At 33.2% G+C, this 27,046-nt stretch overlaps 6 protein-coding genes across 7 annotated transcripts; 4 read left to right on the top strand and 2 right to left on the bottom strand.

Moving 5' to 3' along the window:
- Nucleotides 1-226: 226 nt before the first annotated feature.
- Nucleotides 227-3,797, top strand: LOC108486766 (serine/arginine-rich splicing factor SR45a-like). The gene is made up of 6 exons (XM_017790980.2): nucleotides 227-448; nucleotides 1,621-1,724; nucleotides 1,836-1,956; nucleotides 2,082-2,231; nucleotides 2,634-2,697; nucleotides 2,776-3,797. Exons 2-6 carry the CDS (start codon nucleotides 1,621-1,623, stop codon nucleotides 3,621-3,623), a joined length of 1,287 nt encoding a protein of 428 aa, XP_017646469.1. The 5' UTR covers nucleotides 227-448; the 3' UTR covers nucleotides 3,624-3,797.
- A 719-nt stretch (nucleotides 3,798-4,516) lies between these two features.
- On the bottom strand, nucleotides 4,517-10,980 carry LOC108486389 (alpha-glucan phosphorylase, H isozyme). 2 transcript variants are annotated; one of them, XM_017790432.2, is made up of 16 exons: nucleotides 10,586-10,980; nucleotides 10,292-10,494; nucleotides 9,989-10,168; nucleotides 9,562-9,738; nucleotides 9,390-9,475; nucleotides 8,866-9,055; nucleotides 8,512-8,604; nucleotides 7,724-7,908; nucleotides 7,495-7,612; nucleotides 7,298-7,426; nucleotides 6,988-7,206; nucleotides 6,686-6,889; nucleotides 6,103-6,261; nucleotides 5,403-5,666; nucleotides 5,011-5,201; nucleotides 4,517-4,906 (listed from the first exon to the last, which is right to left on the bottom strand). In XM_017790432.2, exons 2-16 carry the CDS (start codon nucleotides 10,481-10,483, stop codon nucleotides 4,780-4,782), a joined length of 2,514 nt encoding a protein of 837 aa, XP_017645921.1. In that variant the 5' UTR covers nucleotides 10,484-10,494; nucleotides 10,586-10,980; the 3' UTR covers nucleotides 4,517-4,779. The 2 variants fall into 2 exon arrangements, with proteins under 2 accessions (XP_017645921.1, XP_052880426.1); XM_053024466.1 differs by having other exon boundaries at nucleotides 10,609-10,865.
- Nucleotides 10,981-11,963: 983 nt separating this feature from the next.
- Nucleotides 11,964-13,094, top strand: LOC108486427 (uncharacterized). Its single transcript, XM_017790479.2, has 2 exons — nucleotides 11,964-12,234; nucleotides 12,349-13,094. The coding sequence occupies exons 1-2, from the start codon at nucleotides 12,201-12,203 to the stop codon at nucleotides 12,801-12,803; spliced, it is 489 nt and encodes a 162-aa protein (XP_017645968.1). The 5' UTR covers nucleotides 11,964-12,200; the 3' UTR covers nucleotides 12,804-13,094.
- On the bottom strand, nucleotides 13,079-17,729 carry LOC108486426 (uncharacterized). Its single transcript, XM_017790478.2, has 9 exons — nucleotides 17,026-17,729; nucleotides 16,720-16,924; nucleotides 15,753-15,843; nucleotides 15,410-15,555; nucleotides 15,058-15,301; nucleotides 14,826-14,930; nucleotides 14,565-14,747; nucleotides 14,102-14,303; nucleotides 13,079-13,874 (listed from the first exon to the last, which is right to left on the bottom strand). The coding sequence occupies exons 1-9, from the start codon at nucleotides 17,174-17,176 to the stop codon at nucleotides 13,381-13,383; spliced, it is 1,821 nt and encodes a 606-aa protein (XP_017645967.1). The 5' UTR covers nucleotides 17,177-17,729; the 3' UTR covers nucleotides 13,079-13,380.
- A 1,337-nt stretch (nucleotides 17,730-19,066) lies between these two features.
- On the top strand, nucleotides 19,067-19,759 carry LOC108485400 (pleckstrin homology domain-containing protein 1-like). Its single transcript, XM_017789232.2, has one exon. It carries the CDS (start codon nucleotides 19,148-19,150, stop codon nucleotides 19,583-19,585), a length of 438 nt encoding a protein of 145 aa, XP_017644721.1. The 5' UTR covers nucleotides 19,067-19,147; the 3' UTR covers nucleotides 19,586-19,759.
- A 2,931-nt stretch (nucleotides 19,760-22,690) lies between these two features.
- Nucleotides 22,691-24,314, top strand: LOC108485708 (UDP-glycosyltransferase 71D1-like). Its single transcript, XM_017789558.2, has one exon. The coding sequence runs from the start codon at nucleotides 22,710-22,712 to the stop codon at nucleotides 24,150-24,152; it is 1,443 nt and encodes a 480-aa protein (XP_017645047.1). The 5' UTR covers nucleotides 22,691-22,709; the 3' UTR covers nucleotides 24,153-24,314.
- Nucleotides 24,315-27,046: the final 2,732 nt, after the last annotated feature.

The raw sequence follows: 27,046 nt of genomic DNA, 5'->3' as shown, positions 1-27,046 counted from the left end.
ACAGATAAAATACAATTTAAATTTTAATAGATACATTTACTAATTCAATGAATTAAATGGCTAACATTTAGTCATAATAAAATTTGAAAAAATTTAAAAATAATCAAATTAAAATATAATTATAATACAAAAATTAATAGTATATTTTAAACCAAAGATTGATTACTCGTACAGGTGTCGTTATTAAACTGAACGACCAAAAAGCCTACGGCACACGGACTTGAAGGGGAAAGATTCGTCCGAATTTTAATGCACTCCTCACGTCCGTATCTCCGGAAACTTCTTTAGTGCGCCTTCTCACCATTTATATATAATTCGTTTTGCCATTTTAAATTCTATTAAAAAAATAAATAAAAATAAATAAAAAGAAAATCGTTGCATAAACCAAACAAAGGTGGGATTCAAAAGACTCGATTCTTCGATCGTTTAATTCTTCATTTGTTCGAAGGTAATAAATTCATCGATTTTAAATTTTAAATTAATTTATTGCTTTGTTATTTAATCATTTATATATATATTCGTAATTCGATCCGCAATTCTTGGTTGGGGATTAGTTTTATTTTTAATTATTGTAATGTAAATCATGTTTGATGAATTTGATAATTGGCTTTGTTTATGATGATGAATAGGCTTGGCTCTAAATATAAATCCATTAGCTTAATTGCTTATAGGTGGATTAACTGTTTATTTGATTTTTTTAATTAATAACAAATTTTATGAAAAAATGAAAATTCAATTGAAAGTTAAATACAATAAGCAGAAACAATTTGTAAATAATTTTTTATCTGTTGTTAATGAAGTTTTTAAATCAAGAGCCTTATACATTAGCATCTTTTCTATTTTAACAAGGGGAAGCAATTCCGAAGGATTCTGTAGATTTTAAATTTTTGATTAAATTGTTATATAAAAGACTAAATGGAAGCTGTTTTTCCGGATTATAATTACGGAAAAATATGAATATTATCAGATAATTTATTGCTTTTTTTATATAATGCTTAGAACTAGTCATATTCCCTCTTTAACCTAAAATTTGATTCGGCTAGTTAGATTTGAACTTAGTTGTGAATGTTGGATATAAGTATGCAATATAGGAACTTACATTTTCCTCAAGATTTATATGGATTTTGAGGGTCCTTTCAAGGGATGTATTGTACCGTTATCCCGATATACATCGTGCATGGGTATCAGGTGCGAGTTCATCATGAAAAATAAGGAGTTTAATTAAAATGGTTCGAATTGTTATTGTTCTTTTAGGAACATGATAATATGATATAGTATTATTTTGCACTGGAAATACTTTGAAATATAACTTCATTATGCACTTAAGCCTTGTATTAAAAATAAATAAATAAACTAATATTTCCAGTGATTTAGTTTTTAAGCACGTTAGATAATACATAACTAAATCTAAATGATAGAATTTTTCAATGAAAACTTTAGAAAATAATAAGTAGATAAGGATGTAGATTTTTTTCCATTTATTTTATTTTATTTCATTTAATACTTTTAAAATTTTGAAAATTACATTTATCAAAACAGTCAAAAAAATTATCCCTTAATTTGAAGAAATTTTATAATTTTAATTCAGTACTGAGCTGTATATTTTGTTCATATTTCCAGATGTCGTACACTAAGAGGTCAAGGTATTCAAGTTCTCCTTCCCCAAACAAGCGATACACCCGGTCTGTGTCAAGATCCTTGTCGAGCTCAAGGAGTCGGTCCCGGTATTTTTAATTTTTCTAGTCCTGCCTTTCGTGCTGTTTATTGTGTTTATATTTGTTTCGCAAAAGGTTGATATATATGTTTTCCCCTATTGTTCTTTTTTCGATTTGTAGGAGTAAGAGTAGGAGTGCTGAAAGTGATGTTGAAAATCCCGGGAACAGTTTGTATGTTACTGGCTTGTCACCTCGGATCACCAAGAGGGAGTTGGAAAAGCATTTTGCAAGCGAGGGAAATGTATGGGTGAATGCAACTTTTGTTTCATGGATTGTTCGAACTAAGAACTTATGTTTGTTTGAATGACTTATGTAATATCACGTTTGCATATATGGTTAAGTGGTAATCTCGTTTCAATTATATAGGTGATCGATGTTCACCTTGTGGTTGATCCAAGGACAAGGGACTCGCGCGGATTTGGGTTTGTTACGATGGCTACCAACAAAGAAGCTGATCGTTGCATTAAGTACTTGGATGGTTCTGTTCTTGAGGGACGTGTCATTACAGTTGAGAAGGTAAAAGTTTTCTTGTGTTGATTATAGCCTGCTTCGATAATTGTTTTGTGTTTGCTCCTTCAAATATTGCATAATGATATATGAATGGTCGGTTTCTAAGAGTTCTTGAAAGTTGTTTTGCTTCTTTCCACTTGAAGTTTTTTGTGGCAGCAGCAGGTTTAGTTGTGTGAAGCAGCTCTTCAACAAATTCCAAAAGTAAATCAAACACAACATCAAGAATCAGACTTTTAGGGTTGTATGCCCGGAATTTCTCTCTTTATTTAGCTTTATGTCTCCCTGTCTTTGTTTTGATTTACAGTTTCATACTTATTCCGGAAAAAACCTGGCTGTCTTTCAGCTTGTTTTGTTTGTGGACAGTTAGGTAATTTTAGAATCTTACGTTTCGAGTTTTGTTTTTTGCAGGCTAGGAGGCGGAGGGGGAGAACCCCTACACCGGGAAGGTATTTGGGGTTGAGAACTATTCGTGGTATGGTTCCTTTCTATCGATTTTGTTATTTTCGATCCAACCAGAAAATGTGTTAATACTATTCTTCTCTGCATACAGAGCGTCATCGTTCACCGAGTTTCTCACCCTGTCGAACCCCTAGCTATTCTCCTTATTCAAGCAGCCGAAGCCCGTCATCTTGTTATTCATCTGATAGGAGTAGGAGTAGGAGCAGGTCTTACTCCCCTCAGTATAGGTCTTATTCACGTGCTCATTCCCGGTTTAGTAGATCACCTGATGACCGCTATTATAGAAAGAATTATCGTTACTGTTCCTACTCACCTGAAGATCGATACTATCGAAGGCGTGATCGGTCCTACTCACCTTATGATCGTTATTATCGTAGACGGGACTGTTCTTACTCTCCCGATGATAGATACTATAGAAGGCGTGATAGGTTTTACTCTCCTGATGATCGTTACCACTGCAGACGGGATCGTTCTTACTCTCCTGAGGACCGATACTATAGAAGGCGGGACCGTTCTTACTCTCCTGAGGATCGACACTATAGAAGGCGGGAACGTTCTTACTCACCTGATGATCGGTACTATAGAATTTCACGTGATAGGTCATACTCACCATATGACTCTAGATATAGAAGACGCCATTATCGTTCTGCTTCTCGAAGCCTTACACCTCCTCGATCAAGGAGAGCTTCGAGGAGAAGCTGCTCGTATAGTGTCAGCCCTAAACGAAGTACCGGTTTGAGGAGGAGCTGCTCATGCAGCACTTCCTCAGTAGGGAGGAGGTCAAGGAGCTACTCGCTAAGCGTTTCTCCACCACCTAGGAGAAGTCCGAGGAGTCTGAGGCAGGAAGGTTCTAACAAAAGCTACTCTAGAAGAAGTGGAAGTCCAGCTCTGAGATCAATGTCGAGGTCGGTCTCTCCTAGATCGAATTCTTCATCTTGAAAAATGGCAGAGGATTTAGATTCTACTTTTACTATGAATGCACTATAATACTAGTAGTTTCAGGAAGAGTAGTTGTTTACCTTGTTAATGGCCTTGTGCCCTATAGATCTAGTACATCTTATGAAACCGACCTTTTTTTTTCTTTTTTAAGTAATGTTCAATATTGGTTTTAGACGTAGTTTTGAACATTTATATTGCCGATGACAGCATAAACTGAACAAATTAAATTTAGTATCAAACTTAATGAAATATATTGAGAATATTAATTAAAGATTTTTTAGGATATTTTTTATAATCTTTAATCTTTAAGTTGACATTATCAAATGTCAACACTGTTAAAAACTATCCAAAATAATTAAATAAATATCAAACAGTTATTTATGATTAATAAAAATAATTAAATTTTAGTATACGACGAAGGAGAGTAAGAGCGCTAATAGTAGAATAGTTGTGCATTTAACAATATTTACGTGCTCGCCTTACTTTGCGCTATGCTCACAAAGTGTGATAAGGTTGGACGTGAGCTCGAGTTCAACTCAATACTCATAGCTCAATTGAATATTATTATCTGAGCTCAAGTTTAAAATAAAATCAAACTATTTAAGTCTGTTTACACGATTAGTATACTTAGATGTATACCTTTTCCCGGGAACAACTGAATCAGACTCGTAAACTGTTTGACACATAGTCTCGGATCATTTAATAGTTCAAATTGCTCAAACTCAACTCGATTGAATTCAAACTATTTTTTTTGGTTGAATTTACTAGTTTGGTTGAATTTAATCATGATCTACAAAACTCTATCAAATAAAAAAATAAATAAATATATACACTAACATCTTCTACCAAATATATATGTGTACATGGATTAGGCATATATATACACATACACCTTTCAAGGAGTGAATTCCGCTTACTAAAATTAAAATTTTAATACTCTACTAAAGTTCCACAAACTAGTAAAGGCAATTCAGTAAAACACATTACTTTGTTTATTACATTTAAAGGTGAAATCGAGATGCATGGTTTCTCGCTTATTTTTTGTTTTTGCTGACATATGGTTTTGGAATGCAAATCCTATTACTCATTCTTATATATATATGCTTTTCATTATCATAAAACTAGAACCTGATTGCCAAAATAGATTGGGTCGGAATTACGGCACGCGGCATTCCTCGATATTCCAAATTTCCTTAGCATACTGGGCTATAGTCCGATCGCTGCTGAACTTGCCGCTGCCAGCAGTGCTTAGTATAGACATCTTTAGCCACTTCTTGCGATCCCTGAAGGAGCAATAACACGCGACATATAACGTTTTAGTAAACATGTTATTATCGTTCATGAAAGTCAGGACATTCAAATTTAAAAAGAAAAGTTTAGGACTTACTTGTAAGCTTCATCTACTCGGGCTTGAGCATCCATGTAATCTGGGAAATCATGACCGACGAGGAAATAATCACCTCGACCGTAACCCGAGTTACCTTCTAGAGAATCGAGAAGTGGATTGTAGTCATAACTTCCAAATGCTCCACTTCTTATGAACTGCTTGGCCTCTTCAAACCGAGGATCGGGTTTGAACTGTTGGGTGAGTTAGAAATAACATTAACCAATGGTAAAGAAACAATTAAACAAATTCAGTATCTCAAAGGAAGTTGCACTTTACATAATTAACAAGACGCTCATATCGATTTTAATGGCACCAATCACTGAGGCTGCTAATTTCAGTTGAAGGCACCGACTCTAAGTTCACAAAGTTGCAATAATAATTTGAGTTCTTACCAATCCGTTCTCTCTGTCCTTCCGCAACTGAGGGACTTCATTAGCTGTTGCACCGAAAAGGAAGAAATTCTCCTCCCCTATTTCCTCGCGGATTTCAACATTAGCCCCATCAAGTGTTCCTATTATGAGGCAGCCATTTAGAGCAAATTTCATGTTGCTTGTCCCACTAGCCTCCATGCCTGCAGTACTAATATGCTGGGAAAGCTCACTTCCGGGAATAAGCATTTCAGCTACGGACACATTGTAGTTTGGAACAAATACGACCTGAAAATTTTCGATCAGTACGAAACATAATGTTTTGTAGGATGAACCCGACATAGTTTGAAGACATTTACCAAATATTCTGCCCAGTGGTAAAAATTTAAGAACATTATATAAGGAATATCATACAATTGAAGCCTTGGACTTAAGGAATTAAATACCAATTAAGCAATTGTAACTGCACCGATGCTTCAACCTTATCACCGGATATATCAAAGTTTTCAAAATTTCACGTGTAAACTTTCAATTTCCATTTCAAGCGAGTTAACTTACGTCAATTCCACTGGTTGCTTTGCTAAATAACAATGCATATGATACGAAATTATTAAGTAGGGCAACGGGTTTCTGATCGAGAAAAACAGGAAAAAGGACTTTCAAACCTACAACAATAAAAGATCTCAAAAAGCCGAAAGTACCGAGTCAAAAGTAATTAATTTACCTTCAAATAGCTATTGACTTCAGGATCATTGTTGACTACAGCACCAACATCATTCACCAATTTGACTATACGTTTAGCATTTGTATATGTGGCAAATGCTTTCCCTCCAATCATAATGGTGCGGGAAGTTGTATTTTTCCGCTGCTCAGGACTCATCTCCTACCATAAATTAGTTTCATGAAAATAAATCAGAGCAAATTATTTCATAACTGACTTTGAGTTGATATAAACATTAAAGAACCAAAAAATCAAATATCTAAATCAATGTGATGAATGAAAAGGGACATATGAAAGCTCATAGAGGGTGAAGCAATTCATTTGAGTTCTTAAGTAGGTAGGTTTAATCTTAAGTTGTTTTAGCTGCATGATTTGATTAATATAAAACCGTGATGTTAAAAACAGCATTCAGATTGAAAGATTATGCACACACACAACAGCAATAACAGTTAAAATACCGATAATAATGATGATGATTTTCAAATTTGGTAGAGAAAAAGTATTATACTGGTTGAAAATGAAATGCCAGTACACAGAACTCCATTAAGCAAACAAACTGCCAAGAACGATCAGTATGATTTGATACCTTTAACTTCTTGTACCTATAGATCGCACCCAAAATGTTCAGCAGCTGTCTCTTGTATTCATGAATACGCTTAACTTGTATGTCGAATAAACTGTTTGGATCGATGCTTTCTCCTGTTACACGCAGTATGTATTGCGCCAAACGTTGTTTGTTAGCCATCTTAGCAGACGCCCATTCATCTTGAAAATCTGCATTATCGGCAAACTGTTGGAGAAGCATAAGTTCAGTATGCAACATTACTGCAATTATAGTTTTGAAAGAATAAAAGAAAGCATACTCCAGAGAATTATTCTGATACATACTTCTCGAAGACCAGAAAGCAGGTCAAGATTGGTCACCCATTGGTCAGTTTTTAACCACTTGGTGATTATGTTACTGAGCTCTGGACTGCAAAACCGAAGCCATCGACGAGGAGTAATTCCATTAGTCTTGTTTTGGAACTTGGTGGGCCATATAGAAACGTAATCTGCAAACAACTCAGCCTTTAAGATGTCACTGTGCAGCTGGGCTACACCATTCACCTGAAAAGAGGTCAACAGAACAAGCTCAAAAGTAGTGCTTTTCGCTACAATTTTACGAGCCTCGATGATTTTTGTAGAATGATTTACTTACTGTATGTGCAGATACCACACATAAGTTTGCCATCCTCACAACAGGTTTTTGGGGATTATGATCCAAGACGCGCATGCTAGGAAGCTTATGCTCAAGGTCAGGACGGGTGGCATTGATCATTGCAAGAAACTGAAAAAAACTTAAATTTTGCAATTAGAAGACTCTAACGAATAGAAAGTAAAAGACAAGCGAATTACCCTTTTGTCAATTTCTTCTATGATTTCCATGTGGCGAGGAAGAAGCTTCCACATTACGGATTGTGACCACTTCTCAAGTGCTTCAGGAAGGACAGTATGATTGGTATATGCAATTGTCCTGGTTCAGTTATTTACAATTAATAATGTCCAAAAAAGAAAACAATGGCAATACATGCCATAAAGCAACATGGGCTACTATAAAACCCTCTTAGAAAACAGAACTACGCACCTTGTTGTTACATCCCAAGCCTCATCCCACCCAAGTCCTTCATCATCTATTAGCAAGCGCATCAGTTCAGGAATTGCAAGCGTAGGATGAGTATCATTCAGTTGTACAGCTACCTTGCTGGGAAATTCAGACCATTTCCATGAGCCCTTTCCACTTCTTCTCTCCTTGAATCTGAGAATAATGTCCTGTAATAATCCAACATTGAGATTTGAGACCAATATGATAAATTTTAGCAGGAAAAATAAAACAACCATGACACTGTTGAATTGGGAGAAAATTATGTAATTATAAATATAACTATCATTGGAATTGTCACTACCACTTAAAATGGAATTGATGAGAACTGAAAATTGGATTGGCATTCTTCATTGCAGAAAAGAGGTGTGATTTCGTCTATAGAATTCAAATACACTTAAAACTTTCAGATTTGAGCAGAAAACTCTACATGGAATGATGGTCAAGATTATTCTTGAATACAGATCATTTCATACTTAAATTCTATAAAGCATGCAGTAGTTTTTACATGCAATAGACCTCTATCATATATTATTTAAAATTGTTCCTTCTCTTTCAAAAGCTAAATTGTACACAAGTAAATAGATTTTGGGGTAAAGAATATGGGAGAATTTCCCTTTTTATGCAACCAACCCATGCAAGAAATAATGGCAAGTCCTCAAGCATATAACAATTCACTACACAAAAGGAGGCCAGTAACAAGAAAAAATCCAATAGAAGAATGAAAGAACCAGGAATCTTATAGAAGGGAAGCAATAATGGTATCAACTAACCTGCAATGATGCACTGCAGAGGAAAAATTGTTGTTTCAGACGTAAAAGCTTCCCATCTTCAGTAGCATCTCCAGGATATAGAACAGCACATATCTGCATGTGAAAAGTTCATAGACCATAAGTGCCAAGAAACATGCAGTGAGATAGGTACATGAAATGTAGACAAAATTTTTCAGAAGCTTATATATACTATTCAACTGAATAAATTCAGAACCTCGGAGATTAGTATCATTTTGCGCCCAGAAACCAACAATTTCATTAATCAAATTTATCTTTCATAATTAACATAGTTGATTCGTTCTGCAATATGAAGGCTTTCAAGACCAGCTTCTCATTAATGGTATTGATAATCACCTGTTGAGCTCTTGAATGAAGCTGTGCAGCAGATTCATATTGTCCATCATTAAACTGAAAAAGATTGAAATCCTCAGCACGAGCTTTTGCTTCCCAGAGGCGAAGGCTTATTGTATTCTTGGTTTTATATCCTGGAATTGGAACATCATAAGCCAGAGCTTGCACTACCTCTCCTCCAACCCATTTTCGACTGCAATGCATTTAAATCATATAACATAAATTAAGAAATTCATATCTATATAGAAATAGAAGCAGTTAGAAATGACATTCAGACCAAAAAACATCAGCATAATACAATACTAAGCCTTCTAGTTGTTTCCTTTGCTACTTGCTTTTGCTTCCAAAAGCTGAATGGAAAAGTGCATTGGAAACAACCATGATAACGAGGAGTTAAGAACTAAAATTGATCATTTTCTAATTGAAAACGAACTAAATAACTTTGCAACTTTTGAGTAAGTTTAAAACAAATACCAGCAAAGAAATAACCAAAAAGGGCATATTATGCCTTTGATTATAACACTTACGACCCATCTGGATTAATCTCAACACTTCCAAAGAATCTGACAGGAAACACTATATCATGCCTAACAACCTCCCAGGGACTAAACTTCTGCAAAAATTCCCAATCAAAACAGAAAATCAGGGTATATTCCAGGGACTATGCTGCAACTTCAAGGTGGAATAAGCTGAACCAACCTCAAGCCAATCTTCCGCAATTTCCTCTTGTCCTTGTTTTGTTACCAGCTGTTTGAAAAGCCCATATTTGTACCTTAAACCATATCCCCAAGCAGGCAAATTCAACGTCGCCATAGAATCGAGAAAACAAGAAGCAAGCCTTCCCAAACCACCATTTCCAAGTGCAGCATCTTTCTCCTACAAAATTTTTAGTCATCAAATTAATGCACATTCAAAACTAGGAATTCAAAAAAGAAAAAAAAAATGGCGGTGCTACAACAAAATAGGCTTCTATCAATTATCCTCACATAAATTATTTGATATGAAAATAACATCATGCATCTTATTAGTAAAAGCAATCACAAATACAGCTATTAAAAAATATTTTTACAAATTAAAATAAGAAGTAATTAAACCAAAAAAAAAAATTAAAGGATTTACGAATTACCTGCTCAGCAATCTCTTCGAGTTCATGTCCTAACTTATTCAAAGCCTCAGAGTAAGCATTTTGAATGTCGAGATTCCCAATTGCATTAGTTAAAGCTCGTCCTTGAAGATATTCCATTGATAAGTAATAAGTTTGTTTCGTATCAACTTTATGATAGTGAACGAAAGTTTCGTTCCATTGCTTCACACACACACACACAAAAAAAAAAAAAAAAGCACAAAAACTTCCATAATCAGCTAACAAACTTTCACACATAAACCGAATCAAAGACACAAAACAAAAAACAACGAAACCGTTAAATACCTTGACGAGACGATCGCGAACACTCTCAGCCGTAGCGAAGAAAGCTTGTTCTGGCTCAAACTTGAACGGCGAGAAATGAGGACTGAACTGCGCGTGGTAATTGATATTCGATGCGATTTCCGATGGCTGTTCGCTTAACGGATTCGCAACCGCCGGTACTTTCTCCGTCGCAGATTTACCGTTTTCCGCCATTTTTTCCAAATCTGCTTAACAAAAACAACAATAATACACTGAAAAAAAAGCCAAAAATTCGAGTGAATGTAAAAGAGTGTAGTGTATCAACTGCCAACTCACTATCAAAATATTTTTTTATATACTTTTTTGAATCGAAAGTTCCAAAAATTTAACAAAGCAAGTGGCAAAATGAAGATATTTTATTTGAGGGAATATGCGAAAGAACTGAGATATTTTTGAAGCAAAAAAAAATAGATTTTTGAAAAAGAAAAAGAAATCAAAGAGAAAATGAGGATGATTTTGAAAGAAAGGAAAAGAAAAGAAATTTTGGAGAGAATTTGGAAAAAAAAAAAGTTTGTTTGTTTTCGTTTTTTGGTTTGTGAGATGACGTGGACAAAGCCATGTTCGTTAGCTTGGAAAGGCGGGGACACGTGGCCGGATTTAAGGGAAAGCGCGCTCAACGAGATACTTAAGCGACGGATCTGAGAATAGAATGGGCCAACATCACGGATTTCATGTCTTTTCTTGAATTTTTTCGAGATTATTTGGGATAAGAAATATTTTATTATTATTTTACTTTACTAAATATTTATATTTATACTACTTATAAAATAGATGACACAATTAACCGAACACTTTAATTAAAAATGATAAAATTTTATACATAAAATTATTAAACTAACGCTGATTAAAAGTTATAAAATAATAATTAAAATATTTAAATTTTATTTAAATTATTAAATTATTTAAAAATTTTGTTTAAATTATTATTAAATAACAACGCAATAATGACACTAAGATATATTTAAAACTCAGAGATTAAATTTGATGATTTGTGACTTAAGATTTGAAATTTAAGGATCAAATTAAAATATGGATAAACTACATTTAAAGTCACTAAATTATTAGTAAGTATATTTTTGTATTTAACTTTAAAAAGTTACAAAGTGATCACTGAACTATTCAGAAGTCTTTATTTAAGTCACTGTTGTTATGTTTCTTTTTCTTTTCTTTTCTTTTTTTAAATTTGGTCAGTGAGCTCCAAACGTTAACTCGACGATTGGTATGATGGATCAACAGCCATCGACGAATAAAAGAACATATATTAAATCCAAGCTAATCTGAAGATTAGTGGAGATAGGAGAAAAAATTATTTGGATTTTGGTTTGTAGATTGTGACGTTCAAAGTTGTTTCATAAAAAAATAAATGATAGAAGAGAAGGGGAATTAGAGCTTTTAATTGGTGTTGGCAATGCGAATAGAGAAGGCTATGCAACAATGATTTTAGCAGCCTAGTGACTTAAATGAAAATTTTCAAATAGTTTAGTGACAATTTTATATCTTTTTGAAGTTGAATGACCAAAATGTAAAATTACTAATAGTTTAGGGACTTTGGCAGCAGTTTACCCTTAAAATAATTGTGATAGCTTGGGGATATTCGATGGAATTAACCCGATACAAGTGTTGCGAACCTCATCGTTGGAGCCGTCGTGTAAATGCTATTAATCTCATAAAATGACCCAATTATCCCTTCTGTTATCCAGAAGTATTGAATTATGCTCGTAAATTTGACAAAAGTGTAGGGATAAATTTGGTAAATTAAAAAACTGTTCAATCTTCTGATATGATCTTATTATCACCTTGAACTATTAGACAAAGTTAAACTTTCTCCGATCATAATTATCATACGATAAGACTCAAACTATTTCTCGATCGTTGGATTGGGTTTCAAACAATGGTTCGTAAACGGTATCAAGAAGCCAAAACAGGTAAATCTCAATGACAAATATTAAACAAATTCATTCAATTTTCACCTCAATTGATTGTATTCAACCTGTTCGATGAAATGCCTAAACGAAACTACTTTTTCTCAAAAATCCCAGGTTTCCAATTGTTAAAATCAATAGACGCAGACAAGTATCTAAAAAAGATAGGATTAGGCAAAGAAGATCATTACTTTTGGAAGCAAGTCGGGAAGGCATTGCTATGCACCTACACGCTCTTTGGCGTTGCATGGCTTTACAACGAAACGTCGCCGCTAGGGTGGTGGACGTTGAAGCCTAGACCAAAAGAAGAAAGGGAATTAGCCCATTTATATGAGCGGCGAGAGTTTCCGTACCCCGGTGATGCTGAGGCTATGGAAGAGTTCGTTGCTAAGGGAGGCATGATTGGAACTACGATTGGGCCGAAAGGGATAATAGAAACCGATAAAGATTCGGTTAATTATCAGAAAGAGATGCAGAACAAGAAGTTCGAACAGGAAGCGATGAAGCTTTGGCTTAGGATGAGGAATGAAGTTATTTCAGAGCTTCAAGAGAAAGGGTATGATGTTGAGTGAGTGATTTTTTCAGCTATGGTGATTCTATTGTTAAGGGTCAAATTTCGTTATTAGTCCTTATTATGAATAAGTTGTGGATTGTGGATTTAATTTTTGTACTTTTCAGTTAGTCTTTGTTTTTATGTGTTAATTATCCTTTAGTGTAATTGGTACCCCTTCATGTATGATGCAATTGAACCAAGCTCAAAAGCTCGAGTTAGACTTGAAATTCGAGACTCAAAGCTTGGCTCAAGCTTTCGTGTTTGAAGCTTGAGCTAAATTTGATATCATATATATTATTAATTTTCATAACATATGTTTATTCATAGAAATGCCTAACATAAATTACAAACCATCATTGTTCACAGCACCTTTTACAAACAGAGCTTTTCTTAACCACCACAACAACCAATGGCAAGCTAGACCTTATTTCATACATTCAAACACTAGGGGATGGTAATAAAACTGATCCATGTTACTTGAACTCTAATATAAATATCGGGTTTCCACCTAAACAGTAGGGTTCTAATGACAATGTGATTGAGCACACTCATTTACATACATTATACAAAAGATCTATAAATAGAGTACAAGTTGCTTACTCTTGAGGTTTCTTCTCCTTATTGTATGTCAATCCAAACCCTAACGGAAACAAAGGGTCATATGAATTTTGTCCGGGATTCATCGGAAGCTGGTCCTTGCTTCTAAACCATGTCATCGGTAATCGACCCTCAAATTCAAAATCTCCAAATACAACATCCGTGACTCCCCTCCCTTCAGTTCCAGGCAACCAAGCAGCGATGAAAGCATCAACTTTTTCCAAAACCTGAGGTTCTAAAACCAAGGGTCTTCCAGATATCAAGATGGCCAACGTGGGGATTTTTTCGGCAACGGAACTGATTATATCACTTCCATTAAAAGGGATTACAAGCTCTTTGTTGTCGCCTAAAGTTTCGGCATAAGGTGGTTCACCTACAACTACAATGGCAAAAGAGTACTGCCCTGCTAAGGTGTTTGTTGAGGGGCATTCATCATAGATCACCTCTGTTTTGTCTCCTGCAGATTCTCTAATGGCATCCAAGATGGTGGTGCCTAAATTATAAAAGAAAACCCATCAATCCAAATGCCTACATGAACTCAGGAATAAGTCCCATCTCTCTCGTTGCAGCAAAGTTATTGGTTATTAGATGTCTATGCATGCATTTTGTTGATAAATGGTATGGTTCTATAAATAAGTGATCGGTTAATTGACTTTCAGAAACAATAGAGAAGCAAAAAAACAGATAAGAAGAAAGGAAACTCGATATATATCCACTTACCAATTGTTATTCTACCACTGCCTCCAAACCAGGTACTGGTCCAACCACCGCACTGGTACCCGAGATTGTCAGCGTGTGAGCCAGCAACAAGAATTCTTTTAGCAGTTCGGTCTAATGGAAGAAACAGATTTTCAGGGTTCTTTCCGTTTTTTAATAGAACCAAGGATTTGCGAACTGCTTCACGAGCTAGTTCCCTGTGTAGCTGCAGGAAAATCAGAATATCAGGACCATCCTTTCAACAGTATAAAATCAACAAGGACTTTGGTTGCCTTTGAAACATTTACCTAATAAAAAGTAGCAAACATGTGTCTCCTAACAAGCAAACATACCGAGTCTCGGAAACTCGGCCGCTTACTGTTGAACTAATTGCAATAAATTCTTGGAAAAATGCTGGAAAAAAAATTTCCTTCAAAACCATGTTCCAAAATTTCAGTTATCAGATGCTAAATTCTGCAATATTTACCTTGCAGCCAACTATATCCAGCAGAGATCTATCGGAGAAGGGATATTCGAAAAGACCGGAAACAAATTTCACTCTCAATATTCGTTCAACGGCATCATCTATCCTGGACATCAGTACTTCCCCAGATTCAACCAGAAACGTCAAATCATCCATGAACTGTTTATATCTGAGAGGCACCATTACCTGCACATTTTCTCAATCAAGGAATGAAGAAATGAACAAAAGAAAGATTTATTGTAGAATTCGAGAAACATTCTATACCATGTCGATACCAGCATTAACAGCAGTAGAAATACAATAACGATAGTTTGAGCCTCGAGGTTCAGTGAGTCGATCGAGTGCTTCCCAGTCAGAAATTACAAAACCCTGAACAGAACATTCCCCCGAAGTTACATATGCTACATAAAGCATTTGATGGAATGCCTTACTATAATAGGCATTTCACAGTACACCTATAGGCCATTTCGGATGAAAAGAATACAGGGATCCAAACCTTGAAACCTAGTTTATCTTTTAGAATTTCTGTCAAGAGGAAACGATCAGCATGAAGTTGACGTCCGTTCCAACTGGAATATGATGCCATAATGGTGGAAACCCCCTGAGAAATACAGTCCAGATATGGTGCCATATGAATGCTCTCTAAATCATCATATGATAATATGGTATTCCCTTCATTTATACCCTTTTCAGTGCCTCCATCTCCAACAAAATGCTTCGCACATGCAATGACATTGTTTCTGGAATCAAGCAAACTTGATGATGAGAGGTTGAAACAAGTTTCTAACGAGGTATACCTGTATATGGTTATTGATAGTTGATACAGAATCCAACACGAATATATCTACCTGCCAGCTACAAAAGGGTAGCCTTTCGGGTAGTCCGCCGGTGGTTTTCCCTGCAAACCTGTAATAATGGAAGTCATTTTTCGAACAATGTTGGTGTCTTCACTATAACACTCAAAACATCTTCCCCATCTGGGATCCCTGCATACCTGTGATAATACACTAATGTCTCAAAATCTATATAATAGAAAATTTTATAATATATAAAAAGGATCTTAAACATGATTATGACATGAACACAACATGGACGTATGAATTATCAGGTCTAGTATCTCGGTAATTATTTGACTTGGTACAACACGGTAGAATCAAAGAACATTTGGCTAATTATTTTTACAGTACTTACAGCTACGCAGGGAGCAAAGTCATAGTGAATGCCAGTTGCCCTAACTTCAAGAGCAGTTGCAGCCCCAATTCTTTGAGCCAAATCTGCATCTCTATGATGAGCATATAATTTTCAATAATTAGAAGATACAACTACTGTATTTGAAATGATACTCCCATGAATCTTTTACTGTAAAAAGTTGGCTGAGGAAATGGAGAAGGCTAAATACAAGAGTTATCTTACTCTACCTCTTCATTTTGCTTAAAATATTCATATCCACACATAATTAGACTTGGATACGCGTTAAGATCCTTTAAATACATAGAAAATTTTAAGCATATTTATGTTTGACACACTTATATCCAGCACTTGCCTCTGATTTTTAGCAACATAATACAAGAGTGCCTAGTTCTAGTCCAATTCCCTTTTTCCCTCTTTCTTAATACCTAGAAAAAAAAATGAGCATACTTGTGCTCAACACATACCTATATCCGGCACTTGCCCCCAAGGAGCAACCCCTTATTATAGGGGGAAACTTAGAAAAAAGAGCACTCCTATGTTGAACATATACATCTAGCACTCGCACTTGAGTTCAAGCAACACAAGGCTTTTGGGTAATTTCAACGAAATGTTTAAAAATATGAGCTTATCACGCGCAAGGGGAAATCTATTGATTTGCACAACACTGGACTTTGGGGTCCAATTCTCGTGTGCGCAAGCCCATCCTCTCAACTGACTCTATATTATAAGCAAAAGTCTAAAGTTTTAGAATAAGTGAGGTGGGATAAGTTCTTTTGAAACATCACTCATTTTTAGCACATAGTACCAGTCAAAAACTCTATATTTTTTTTCTCTCTAATGGACATGATGTAATATAGGGGAAAATTAATATCACAATATTCATTTATTTTCCTTCATCAACATTGGCATTGATCAAAGAAATATTAGAAATTACCATAAAAGACTTAAAATCAAAGAAGAAACAAACCTAGTAGCTCCAACTCCAACATTGTGAGGAAATATAGTGGCACCATAAACACTATTGTTACCATGAACTGCATCAATCCCATAAATAAGCGGTATCCCAAGCCGAGACTCAAGTGCTGCCTGCTGGAACTTATCCACCATATCAGCCCAATCAGCTGGCAATGCTTTCTCAAATGGCACACTTCCACCGGCACTCAGTATACTACCTGCCAAAAATTTAAGGCTAATCAGTGTTCTCTAGTTCTCAAAAATTATCAACAGACTGTTCGAGAAAATGCCTAAAAGAGGACAAAAAAAATAAAGGTACCTATGGAAAAGCTTTTGAGATCAGCAGGAGTGGCGACACTTCGCTCGATTTGGGTCATTTGACCGATCTTTTCTTGTAGAGTCATTCGAGAAAGAAGGTCTTTGACTCGATCCTCTATGGGTGCATTTGGGTTCTTGTAAGTGCAATCCATTAACCAAAATTGAATTGAACAGAGAAAATCTGAAGGATAAAGAAAATTCGAGCTCAACCCAGAATTTTAATTCGATTAAATCTCACTTCTAAAATTCAAGTTTTGATTCGAAATGATAATCAAATTGTTCGTAGCTCTTCTACTAGCTTGTTCCCTTAACCGGAGAAAAACAAAAATGGATAAATCAATACTTAATCCATGAGTTGACAACTTAGATTTCGATAGACACTTTAAAATTGTAATATATAATTATTTAAATATTTTAAAAATTATTTAAAATCTTAAAAATTTCATACGATAATTTTACATAAATCGAGTTCAAAGGACAAAGTTTATCGAAAAATTTAATACTAATATAGATAGAAAAAAAATCCAAAGGCCACGAAAGAAGTCATCAAATTCAGGAACTAAATACGAATAAAACCAAATTTAAAATTTGGGGATAAGCTAAAACTTTTAATTAAAAAAACTTTTGAACTAATTTTTATTTTGTAAAAGTATTATCTAATAATATTTTTGTCTAAAAAGTGCTTCTTAAATGTAATGCTAAATACACCTTAATATTAAAATGTCATATACATATCTTAAATCATTAATTAGAAGTTAAATTTAGTAACTCTATCTCATTTGAGCTTAAATTTTTTCTTCATTAAATTAATCATTAAACTTGATAATTATTCGCTTGAATTAGATAATTATTTTCACATTAAAATTTAAATTTAACAATTATTCTTAAATTAAAACCTGAAAAGTTTTAGAAGAAATATCATAAACTAACTTTAAAAAATCACTCAAATGCAAAAGCAATTACCAATTTTAAAAATTAATGACAAAAAATTAACCTCAATATAAAATAATTACCAAATTATTAATATAAAAAAAAAAAAGCCGAAGTGGTTGCCAAGAAAAAGTCGAAAAAGTGGTTGAATCCAAACATGTGGCTACTAATCAGCAACAAGCATGTGGTGTGAGCTCATCATCCAACCCACTCACTCCACGTGTTATTTAATCAGAAAATTGATTTTAAACTTTCAAAAACATTTTGATTTAGTCCTTTATTTATCAAATTTGAAAATAAAATTCAATTGCTAACCTCGATACATTTAGGGATGTAAATAAGATTGGTATTTAAAATTACTCTAACTCGATTTGATAATTATTAAATCAAGTTTGAGTTCAAGCAATTGATCGAATTAACTTCAAGTTTAACAATATTTAACTCAAATGTTCATAAACTTTATTGGATTTTTCATTTTTAACATATATTTAAAATATTTTATATTATTAAATCACGTTATTTCTCATAACATATTATTAACCATATGTTTAAATATCGAGCGAGTTTAAATTTAAATACATACAAACTTTATCGAGCTCAAGTACAAAACTTAGAATTAAACTTTAAATTCAACAATTAATAGAGCTAAATTATTAAAAGAATTCAAAATGTACTAATAATATAAATTTTTAAAGTATATTTTAATAAAATTATTACACATTATCAACAAAGAAAAGAAACTTAAATTAAATACATTTTAAATTAATAAAGCTTTAGCATGTTTGACAAAAATTGATCGGATCAGTTAGATTAAAAATTAATCGAGGTATGAATTTAGAATGAGATAATAGATCAATTAATTTATAAGTTGATACGAATCAATAAAATTAATTTATTAATATATTTTATTTTTATAAATTTTTAACTATACACGATCCTAAAATTATTAAGACAGAGGGTTTAAGGCTTTAGATACTAAATACTCGAGTTCGAGTTTCACCGCTGTAAAAGTATATATATCTTTGACCTCACATGGGTAAATGCACGTATCTATCACATAAACGTCGACGTTTTGAAAAAGACAAAGGCATCTTCGACCGACTCCCATTAACCCCAAAAAAAAAAAAAAATCCAAATCTAATTCCACATCTCACTCAAAAACACGCCATTTTCCTCTCCCTTTCTTCAAAAAAATGGAGAATCTATGGCGAGCGGCAACGGGTCAGGACCCGAATCCCGATGATTATAAAGGCGTCGAGTTCTGGACCAACCCGGAACGAGCCGGTTGGTTGACCAAACAAGGTGATTACATCAAGACTTGGCGACGCCGTTGGTTCATCTTGAAACAAGGCAAACTGTTATGGTTCAAGGATCCGGCTTCAGTCAGCCGCCGATCTTCTCCTCGCGGTGTTGTTTCAGTAGGATCTTGCCTTACCGTCAAAGGAGCTGAGGATATCGTCAATAAGGCATTCGCTTTTGAGCTCTCCACTCGAGATTCCACCATGTATTTCATCGCTGATACGGAGAAAGAGAAAGAGGATTGGATCAATTCGATCGGTCGATCTATTGTTCAACATTCGAGATCCGTTACTGATTCTGAGATCGTCGATTACGATAGCAAAAGCAGGTGATTTTTCTGAATTTTTTGCTCTCTTTTTTAATTTTAATTTTTCGTCTTTTTTTTTTTTAATATGTGCTGTAAATTTTGGCTTGTAGAAATAAAGACTAAAAATACTTGTGCCTGCTTTAATTTTATGCACTCTCCTTATATTTAAAAAAATAATAATTTTGTGTTTTAGGAAAAATAGTAGTAAATTTCTCAATTTAATTGCAAGTTTAGGGTTAGTAATTATTATAATGAAGAACTTGGTATAAAATTTCTTTTCACAATGAACAAGTTAAAATACAAGTCTTATTACAAATCTTTTTCTTACATGGTTAATTGATTATCAAGTGAAAAAGTTATTATTTCAAAATATTACATAGCTAATTTGACAAAAGAATTTTGAGACAGTTAACCTGATTAAATCCCTTAAAAATAAAAATGAAGTGATTAAATTTTAAATATACGAAGGCATAAAGAGTTAGGACTACTTTAAATGGGATTTACTTTTAGTGAGGTGCGTTTAGTTTTCTTATTTTCTCTCAGGTTACAATATCTAATGTTATCGTCAGCATTGTTTTTACACTAACTGTAAATAAACGCACTAATACCTTTCGAGCAAGGAGTAAGTTTTAACCATCTAAGATTTAAGTGGGTAATGAACTTTGTTATTTAAAATGTGTTTGCTACTTGGGGTGTGTTGTTCTTCATTATCTTCACAATTTTGTTTTTGGGACACTATCAATGGTGTTTTACATTTGAATATATCATATTTCGTTCCTGGAAGAAGACTACTCTGTCGAATTACGTTTTTATAGAAGTAACTAATTGTGTTCTAGTTTTTATTCGTAATTGATTCGCATTCTTAGTAACATTGGTTGTACGTGTCCTTATTTGTTATTGGAAATTGCTATCTTCCTTACGATTTCCGAAAGGGTACTTACGTTCAAGGTTTTCAGAACCAGCCTGTATCGGTTTCTAAATCAATCGATTCATTACCTTTTTCCGAACAAATATCCCTATCAGTTCTCGGTTTAATCAGTCATCTAATTTAAACAACCTTGCATATGTTTTTTTAGAGAACACTAGCAATCTAATTTAGTAAAATTAAGGATCACATTAGCATAGAGTTTATTATAAGATTATTGAGTGAAACAAGCAGTTTACAAACATCATAGAAGGATTTCCACATGATTTGATCGGCAACAAGTACTTTTAGGATTATAAAAGTTGATTTACCAATTATAGCAGTAGAGAAATTAATTTTCAATATTTTAGGGAGTTTATCGGAAATATAGAATGAATTATAAAAATAGCATATCTAATAAATTAGAATTAAAATTAATTCAACACAATGTAATAAAATCAAAATCAAAATATATCTGGATATAGATCATAATAAATTTGGATATGATTTACACGTGATGGGACTTGAAACTAAAATAACTTGATATTTGTCAAAAATACGATACTCGAACTCTAACAATTCAAAGTCCTAAAGTTTTAGGATTTGCCAAAATGGCAAAATGTTAACATTATTTGATCCTATAGATGAAGGATTTGTATGAACGAATTAAATGTTGAGATTTTAAATGGAGCGATGTAAGGAAGGAGACTATTTTTTACATTGGAATTGTTAATTACAAGTAACTTGAAGATAAATGCTTCAATCCAACCAATGAAGTTAATCGAGTTCAAAGTTAAACAAGAAAATTAATTTCAATTTTTTAAAATTTCATCGGTATATACTTTTATTCAACGTTGTTTAAATCGGAAATGACCAATTAATTGGACCAGAAACTGGTTGGGATATTAGTCTAGAAAAAAAGATTAAATCAAATGACTCATGAATCGTTCAAAACCGTGAATTATAAAACCAGTGAAACTTACCATTTATCTATTTATCACTGTATTTGTATTTATTTATTTTTTAAACAATCTCATTATAAGTTCTAATCATATATGTTCTTTTTAACACCATGCCTAGAATTACCCGTATTTTCTCTCCAACCATAAATGGGAAGATAATGCGTTTCAGTACACTCAAATCCGTGTCCTCCTATGTTGACAACAATACCCATATCAATTAGGCTAAGACTCAATTAAAAGCATTATATTTATAAATTAATTATAACGTCAAAAGGACTACTATAAATTATTTTACCATTCGTGCATTTCATTGCCAATAATTTGAACCTTTTCTTTTTAATAAATTTCTGCTATCAACATACACATACCAACAGCTTTGGTAAATTTTCAAATTTGTTTGATCCCATCTTTCAAAATTAAACCTGAATTGTTTAACGTTTTACGTTGAAATTTAACCTTATCAAAAATAATAATAATTTGACTATTGAAGTGGAATTGTTGTTTTTAATGGAAATATTGACTAAAATATTAAAATTTTAAATATTACAACTCACGTGAAAATTCATTTTCTTTTCTTTCTTTATTTCAAATTTATGAATTTTTTGTTTTTGTTTTTAAATATTTTTTAAAATTATTTATTGACATGACATATATAAAATTAATAGTGCTACGTTGACATAAAGCATACATGGATTGTCACAGACTATTTTATCGATATTATCAAAATAATATTTTAATAAGTATTTTCGTTTAAAAAAATGAGTTGTCAATTGAGTATTAGCTTGATTGGCATAAACATTGTTATCAATGCAGGAGGACATGAGCTCGAGTGCATTGAAGTGCATTATCCTACTATTTATGGGTTGGAGGACTATGAGTAATTCTAGGTATTGTATCAAAAGAGGAGATATGATCAAAATTTATAATGAGATCATTTAAATAAATAAATGAGTTGACTCTCTTAAATTTAACTAGAAAAATAAGGATCAAATTAAACAAAAATAAACATGGAAGGTTAAATTTGTTATTATGACTAAAATCAATATCTAGAAACCATTTAAATCTAAAATATTTGAAAAATAGCAACTTATTTTTATTTATGAATTATACAGTAAAATATATTTTAATTAAAAACATGGAAATCATTAAAAAACTAAAAATGGAATTAAAAAACAACAACAACAACGAAGATATCATTTTTTTTAAATTTCCAAATAAACATCCATTATTTAAACTCTCATTCTCTCTATTAAGTTTCAGTATGAACTTTTACATCAATAAAAATGAAGAACGTAGAGCTAATATTCGTTCCACAAACAAGCAAAGGCCACTTGATCCCAATTCTCGAATTCGCAAAGCGTCTCGTTGATCATGATAACCGGATTTTGATCACCGTCGTTTTCGTTAAATCGCCTTTCGATTCTTTCGCCAATGCTTATATCGAATCAGTCAAGGCCTCGAAGCCCGACCGATTCAAATTCATCGATGTTCCTTTGATTGTTGATCATCATCGACAGTCGTTCGAAGACCACGTCATTGACCTTGTGGAAACGCACTTGCCGCTTTTGAAAAACGTTGTCACTGACATTTCATCGTCAAAATCGAGTTTAAATTCGACGACTTTTACAGGGTTTGTTTTCGATTTGCTGTTTGTACCACTGGTCGACGTTGCTCATGAATTCAAAATCCCTTCGTATATATTTTTAACCGCTAATGCAGGCTTCTTGAGTCTTTTGTTCCACTTGACGACCCGACATGGTGAGACTCGAGATATCCCTGAGTTTAAACGGTCCAATCCAGACGAGTTGATCTCGGGATTTATCAATCCCGTCCCTCCTAATGTTTTGCCTTCTGACTTGTTCGACAAGGATAATGGTTATCCTGCTTATATAATGATTGCTCAAAAATTCAAGGCTGCCAAAGGGATTATGGTTAATACATTTGAAGAGCTTGAACCTTATGCTATTAGCAATTTCTCCAATGGCAGAAATCCCCCGGTTTACTCCATCGGGCCAGTGCTTGATATCAATTGTAGGCCTCACACTGAGTCGGACTTGGCTCAACACAAAAAAGTGATGAAATGGCTCGATGAACAGCCTCAATCATCGGTGATATTTCTTTGCTTTGGAAGCTTTGGGCGCTTTCTTGCACCCCAAGTCAAAGAAATAGCACTTGGACTTGAGCAAAGCGGATACAGGTTCTTATGGTCCTTGTGCGTGCAATCATCGTCACCGCCGCAACCATCACAAAACGATGCTCTAGGAGGAGTTTGTTACAATGAAGATATGTTTCCGAAAGGGTTCACGGAAAGGATCCAAGGGAAGGGGATGATGATATACGGGTGGGCACCACAGGTGGAGATTTTAGCCCATGAAGCAATAGGAGCATTCGTATCCCATTGTGGTTGGAACTCAATCCTCGAAAGCTTGTGGTTCGGGGTGCCGATGGTAACATGGCCTATGTACGCTGAACAAAAAATGAACGCATTTAAAATGGTGAAGGAATTAAGGTTAGCGGTGGAGCTAAGACTTGACTACGAACAACTTAACATCGACAATGTTGTGACGGCCAACGAGATTGAAAAAGCGGTCAAGCAAGTAATGGATGATTCCAATGAGGTTAGGAAGAAAGTGAAGGAAATGGCTAAAATTGCTAGAAAAGCAATTGTCAATGGAGGATCTTCATTCCTCTCAATTCAAAGATTCATTGAGGATATGATAGGATAGATTTGAGTTAATGTCACAAGTCAAGTCAACCGGGAATTGAATCAATTGAAAAATGATAAAAAAAATATTTATTTTACAAAATAAGTTATATTATTATGATGATATTTTTTGTATTTTTATAAATCAATAAAATATTACATATTGTAAGATTTAAGCTTAAAATTGTAACACTCCTCACCGACACTGACGATTAATACGAATGAATGATATCACACAGATACAATGTTTGTACTTACAAAATTTCTTATGGAAAGCATTTATCATAAAACAAATTTAAAGGATTTAATACATCCATGATTCCATATTTCTAAAACTTTGCTATACATTTCAAACTATGATCAAATTGATTTCCAAGTGTTAAGAAGAGGTAAAATCCTAAAACTAGTTTTCGGGTTTTTCAATCGACTTAAAATGCAGACTTTCGAAAATGAGACAATAAAGTCTTCTTTCAAAAATCAAGTCACTTTTCACTTGGTTCATTAAAAGATAATTTTCTGAGGTTTTAATAAACTTTTCAAATCATTTCTAAGGTATCTTTACAAAACTATAACATTAAGACCTGGTTCCAGGTTAATTTGAGCTTAAAAGCCATAAATTTAGAGGTGTAGGGGCAGAGATATCAATACATGGTCCCTGTGCATCGATACCTTGCCCTGATACTATAGCATTACTGACTTGCATGTTTAAAACACATCCTAAATATAAATTCAATCATCATTGTTTAAAACACTTAGCACTTAGTAAACTCTAGTAAAATAAGATTGAGATACTCAGAATTCCGACTGAACACAGTACATTTATAGCATTGAAAATGCAATCCAACCATCACACCAAACACCATGGCCTTCATTATGTACATAAGTGTTATGCAAGACAAAAATTGTTGTCTTCTAACACAAAGTGTTGCCATGCCAATTATATCCTAACTATTTCACTATATTTATAAGGATAATTTATTTCATAAATCAAACAAGTATTTATGAATTTATACACTCGCTTTAAAAGGTAGAACACAAATCACTTTTAACTTTTATTATTATTATCATTATCACCTTTTTTTTTGGTGAATTATAAGAGAAGGGTAAAGCCCTAACAATAACGAGACTTAAACATGTAGACACCCTGACCATCAGACCAACACATAGAATTCTTTATCATTATCACTTTTCAATGGCTTCTAGAGCCTTTTATATTTTCATTGCATCAAATTTCCATAATTTGCTCGATCATGATAAGTAATTCCAATTTTTAGGGTAAAATATGTTATAAACCCATGTACTCTTTTCAAATTTGGAATTTAGTCCCTCTACTTTTCAAATTTCAAAATTCGACTTCAACTGTTAACATTGTTAAAATTTTTTTTGTTAAATTTGTTGGTATGATATTTCGAAAAAAAAAATATTTGCTTGGTAGCAATGTCACTAAAAAAATGACGTTATAATGGACCTAAATTTAACAAAATAATTATAACAAGTGTTAATAGTTGGATATAAATTTTGAAATTTAAAATGTAGGACTAAATTCTTAAAAATAAAAGTACATGAGTTGAATTATAAATATGAGAAAAGACATTGACCTGTGACGTATTTTAATTTTTTATTTATTAAGATATTTTTCCCATTATTCCTAAAAATAAAAATATTAATACACATCTTTAATCAACTACCACTAATTACCTCAAATAACTAACCTAGGTGTTGAAGGTGAAATTGATTTTAACAAGAAAATATTTTAAATTTAAGCAACAAAATAAGCATAATGATAAATTTAACATCAAAGTCTAACGGGAGTCTCTATATTATTATGTAAAGTTTATTTTAGTCTCTTTCTTAGAAATTGCTCTAGATTAATTTTTTTACATCAAAAAATTATTAAAATCATGACACCGTTACAATTTACAGTTAAATTACTAATAATTTGGACAAAATATATCATATCCAATTAATTTACCCTTGATGGCAAAAATAAATTGATTTACTCATGACTCGGCCAGACTCATAAAAAAAAATCAACCATATTTCCCGGAAATATCCATGTATTTTTTAACTAACATGTAATTGAACAAAACCCAATATGTCTATATTTATTTTTAGCTACACATGTAACACCCCCTACCCGTATCCATTGCCGGAATAGGTACGAGGCATTACCGGAGTTTATTGAACATTTTCAGATAATTCTAAGTCATTTATTATTCATATTTTGAAAATAATCATAACGTCTCTCTATTGGGCCCTTGAAGCCCCAAACATATATTAAAAACCAACCGGAATTAAATCGGGATCATAAAAAATTTCGCAAAATCTTAAATATTTTCTTCTAAGTACTTATCATTTCAATGCTTCTTATAATTAAACATGTTACCATTCAATCAATAGCTTGACACTTGCCTAGCCGTCAAACAACATCATTGTTAGTATACTTACACATATTTCATATAAATTCAACATTGATATACTTATTTTCTCGACATGTCATGCTTGAGTTTAATAATTGTCTTTACTTACATAATTTCCTTGTATCAACATATCAAAGATAATCATATATGTACATGTCATGAAACATATCTTTCTCTTACCGCTTTCTTCATAAGTATATATCAATCATTTCATTATATCAATATTTCATGCTCCATCATTTCCATTTATTTTATGTATATTTGTTCGGTAAAATTTATATCAAACATAACATAAATTATATTCCATGTACTTATTCTTATTTCGTTTATCTATCTTTATAATTATTTCATACAACTATTTTGTACATACATTTCCATATGACCAGTTCTTGTAAACATTTCACACAACCATTTCATATAACCATTCGTCATCTGATACATATTACTTGAATATCAATTGTTCAATAGATGTCATCGCGTCTCCCATCCACGGTCT

Source organism: Gossypium arboreum, chromosome 13 (assembly GCF_025698485.1).
Source record: "Gossypium arboreum isolate Shixiya-1 chromosome 13, ASM2569848v2, whole genome shotgun sequence".
NCBI classification, from domain to species: Eukaryota; Viridiplantae; Streptophyta; class Magnoliopsida; order Malvales; family Malvaceae; genus Gossypium; species Gossypium arboreum.
The sequence above is the reverse complement of the archived record's forward strand: the minus strand, read 5'-3'. Positions and strand labels throughout refer to the sequence as shown.

Coding starts and splice junctions, on each gene's coding strand:
- LOC108486766 (XM_017790980.2), top strand. CDS start 1,621: ATGTCGTACACTAAGAGGTCAAGGTATTCAAGTTCTCCTTCCCCAAAC. Junction 2,232..2,633: donor GTGTCATTACAGTTGAGAAG/GTAAAAGTTTTC, acceptor TGTTTTTTGCAG/GCTAGGAGGCGGAGGGGGAG. Junction 2,698..2,775: donor GGGGTTGAGAACTATTCGTG/GTATGGTTCCTT, acceptor CTCTGCATACAG/AGCGTCATCGTTCACCGAGT.
- LOC108486389 (XM_017790432.2), bottom strand. CDS start 10,483: ATGGCGGAAAACGGTAAATCTGCGACGGAGAAAGTACCGGCGGTTGCG. Junction 7,613..7,723: donor GCTTGGGATGTAACAACAAG/GTGCGTAGTTCT, acceptor TAACTGAACCAG/GACAATTGCATATACCAATC. Junction 4,907..5,010: donor CGAGTAGATGAAGCTTACAA/GTAAGTCCTAAA, acceptor TTGCTCCTTCAG/GGATCGCAAGAAGTGGCTAA.
- LOC108486427 (XM_017790479.2), top strand. CDS start 12,201: ATGGTTCGTAAACGGTATCAAGAAGCCAAAACAG. Junction 12,235..12,348: donor GTATCAAGAAGCCAAAACAG/GTAAATCTCAAT, acceptor CAAAAATCCCAG/GTTTCCAATTGTTAAAATCA.
- LOC108486426 (XM_017790478.2), bottom strand. CDS start 17,176: ATGGATTGCACTTACAAGAACCCAAATGCACCCATAGAGGATCGAGTC. Junction 14,748..14,825: donor TTAATGCTGGTATCGACATG/GTATAGAATGTT, acceptor GAAAATGTGCAG/GTAATGGTGCCTCTCAGATA. Junction 14,304..14,564: donor TGGATATAGTTGGCTGCAAG/GTAAATATTGCA, acceptor ATTTTCCTGCAG/CTACACAGGGAACTAGCTCG.
- LOC108485400 (XM_017789232.2), top strand. CDS start 19,148: ATGGAGAATCTATGGCGAGCGGCAACGGGTCAGGACCCGAATCCCGAT.
- LOC108485708 (XM_017789558.2), top strand. CDS start 22,710: ATGAAGAACGTAGAGCTAATATTCGTTCCACAAACAAGCAAAGGCCAC.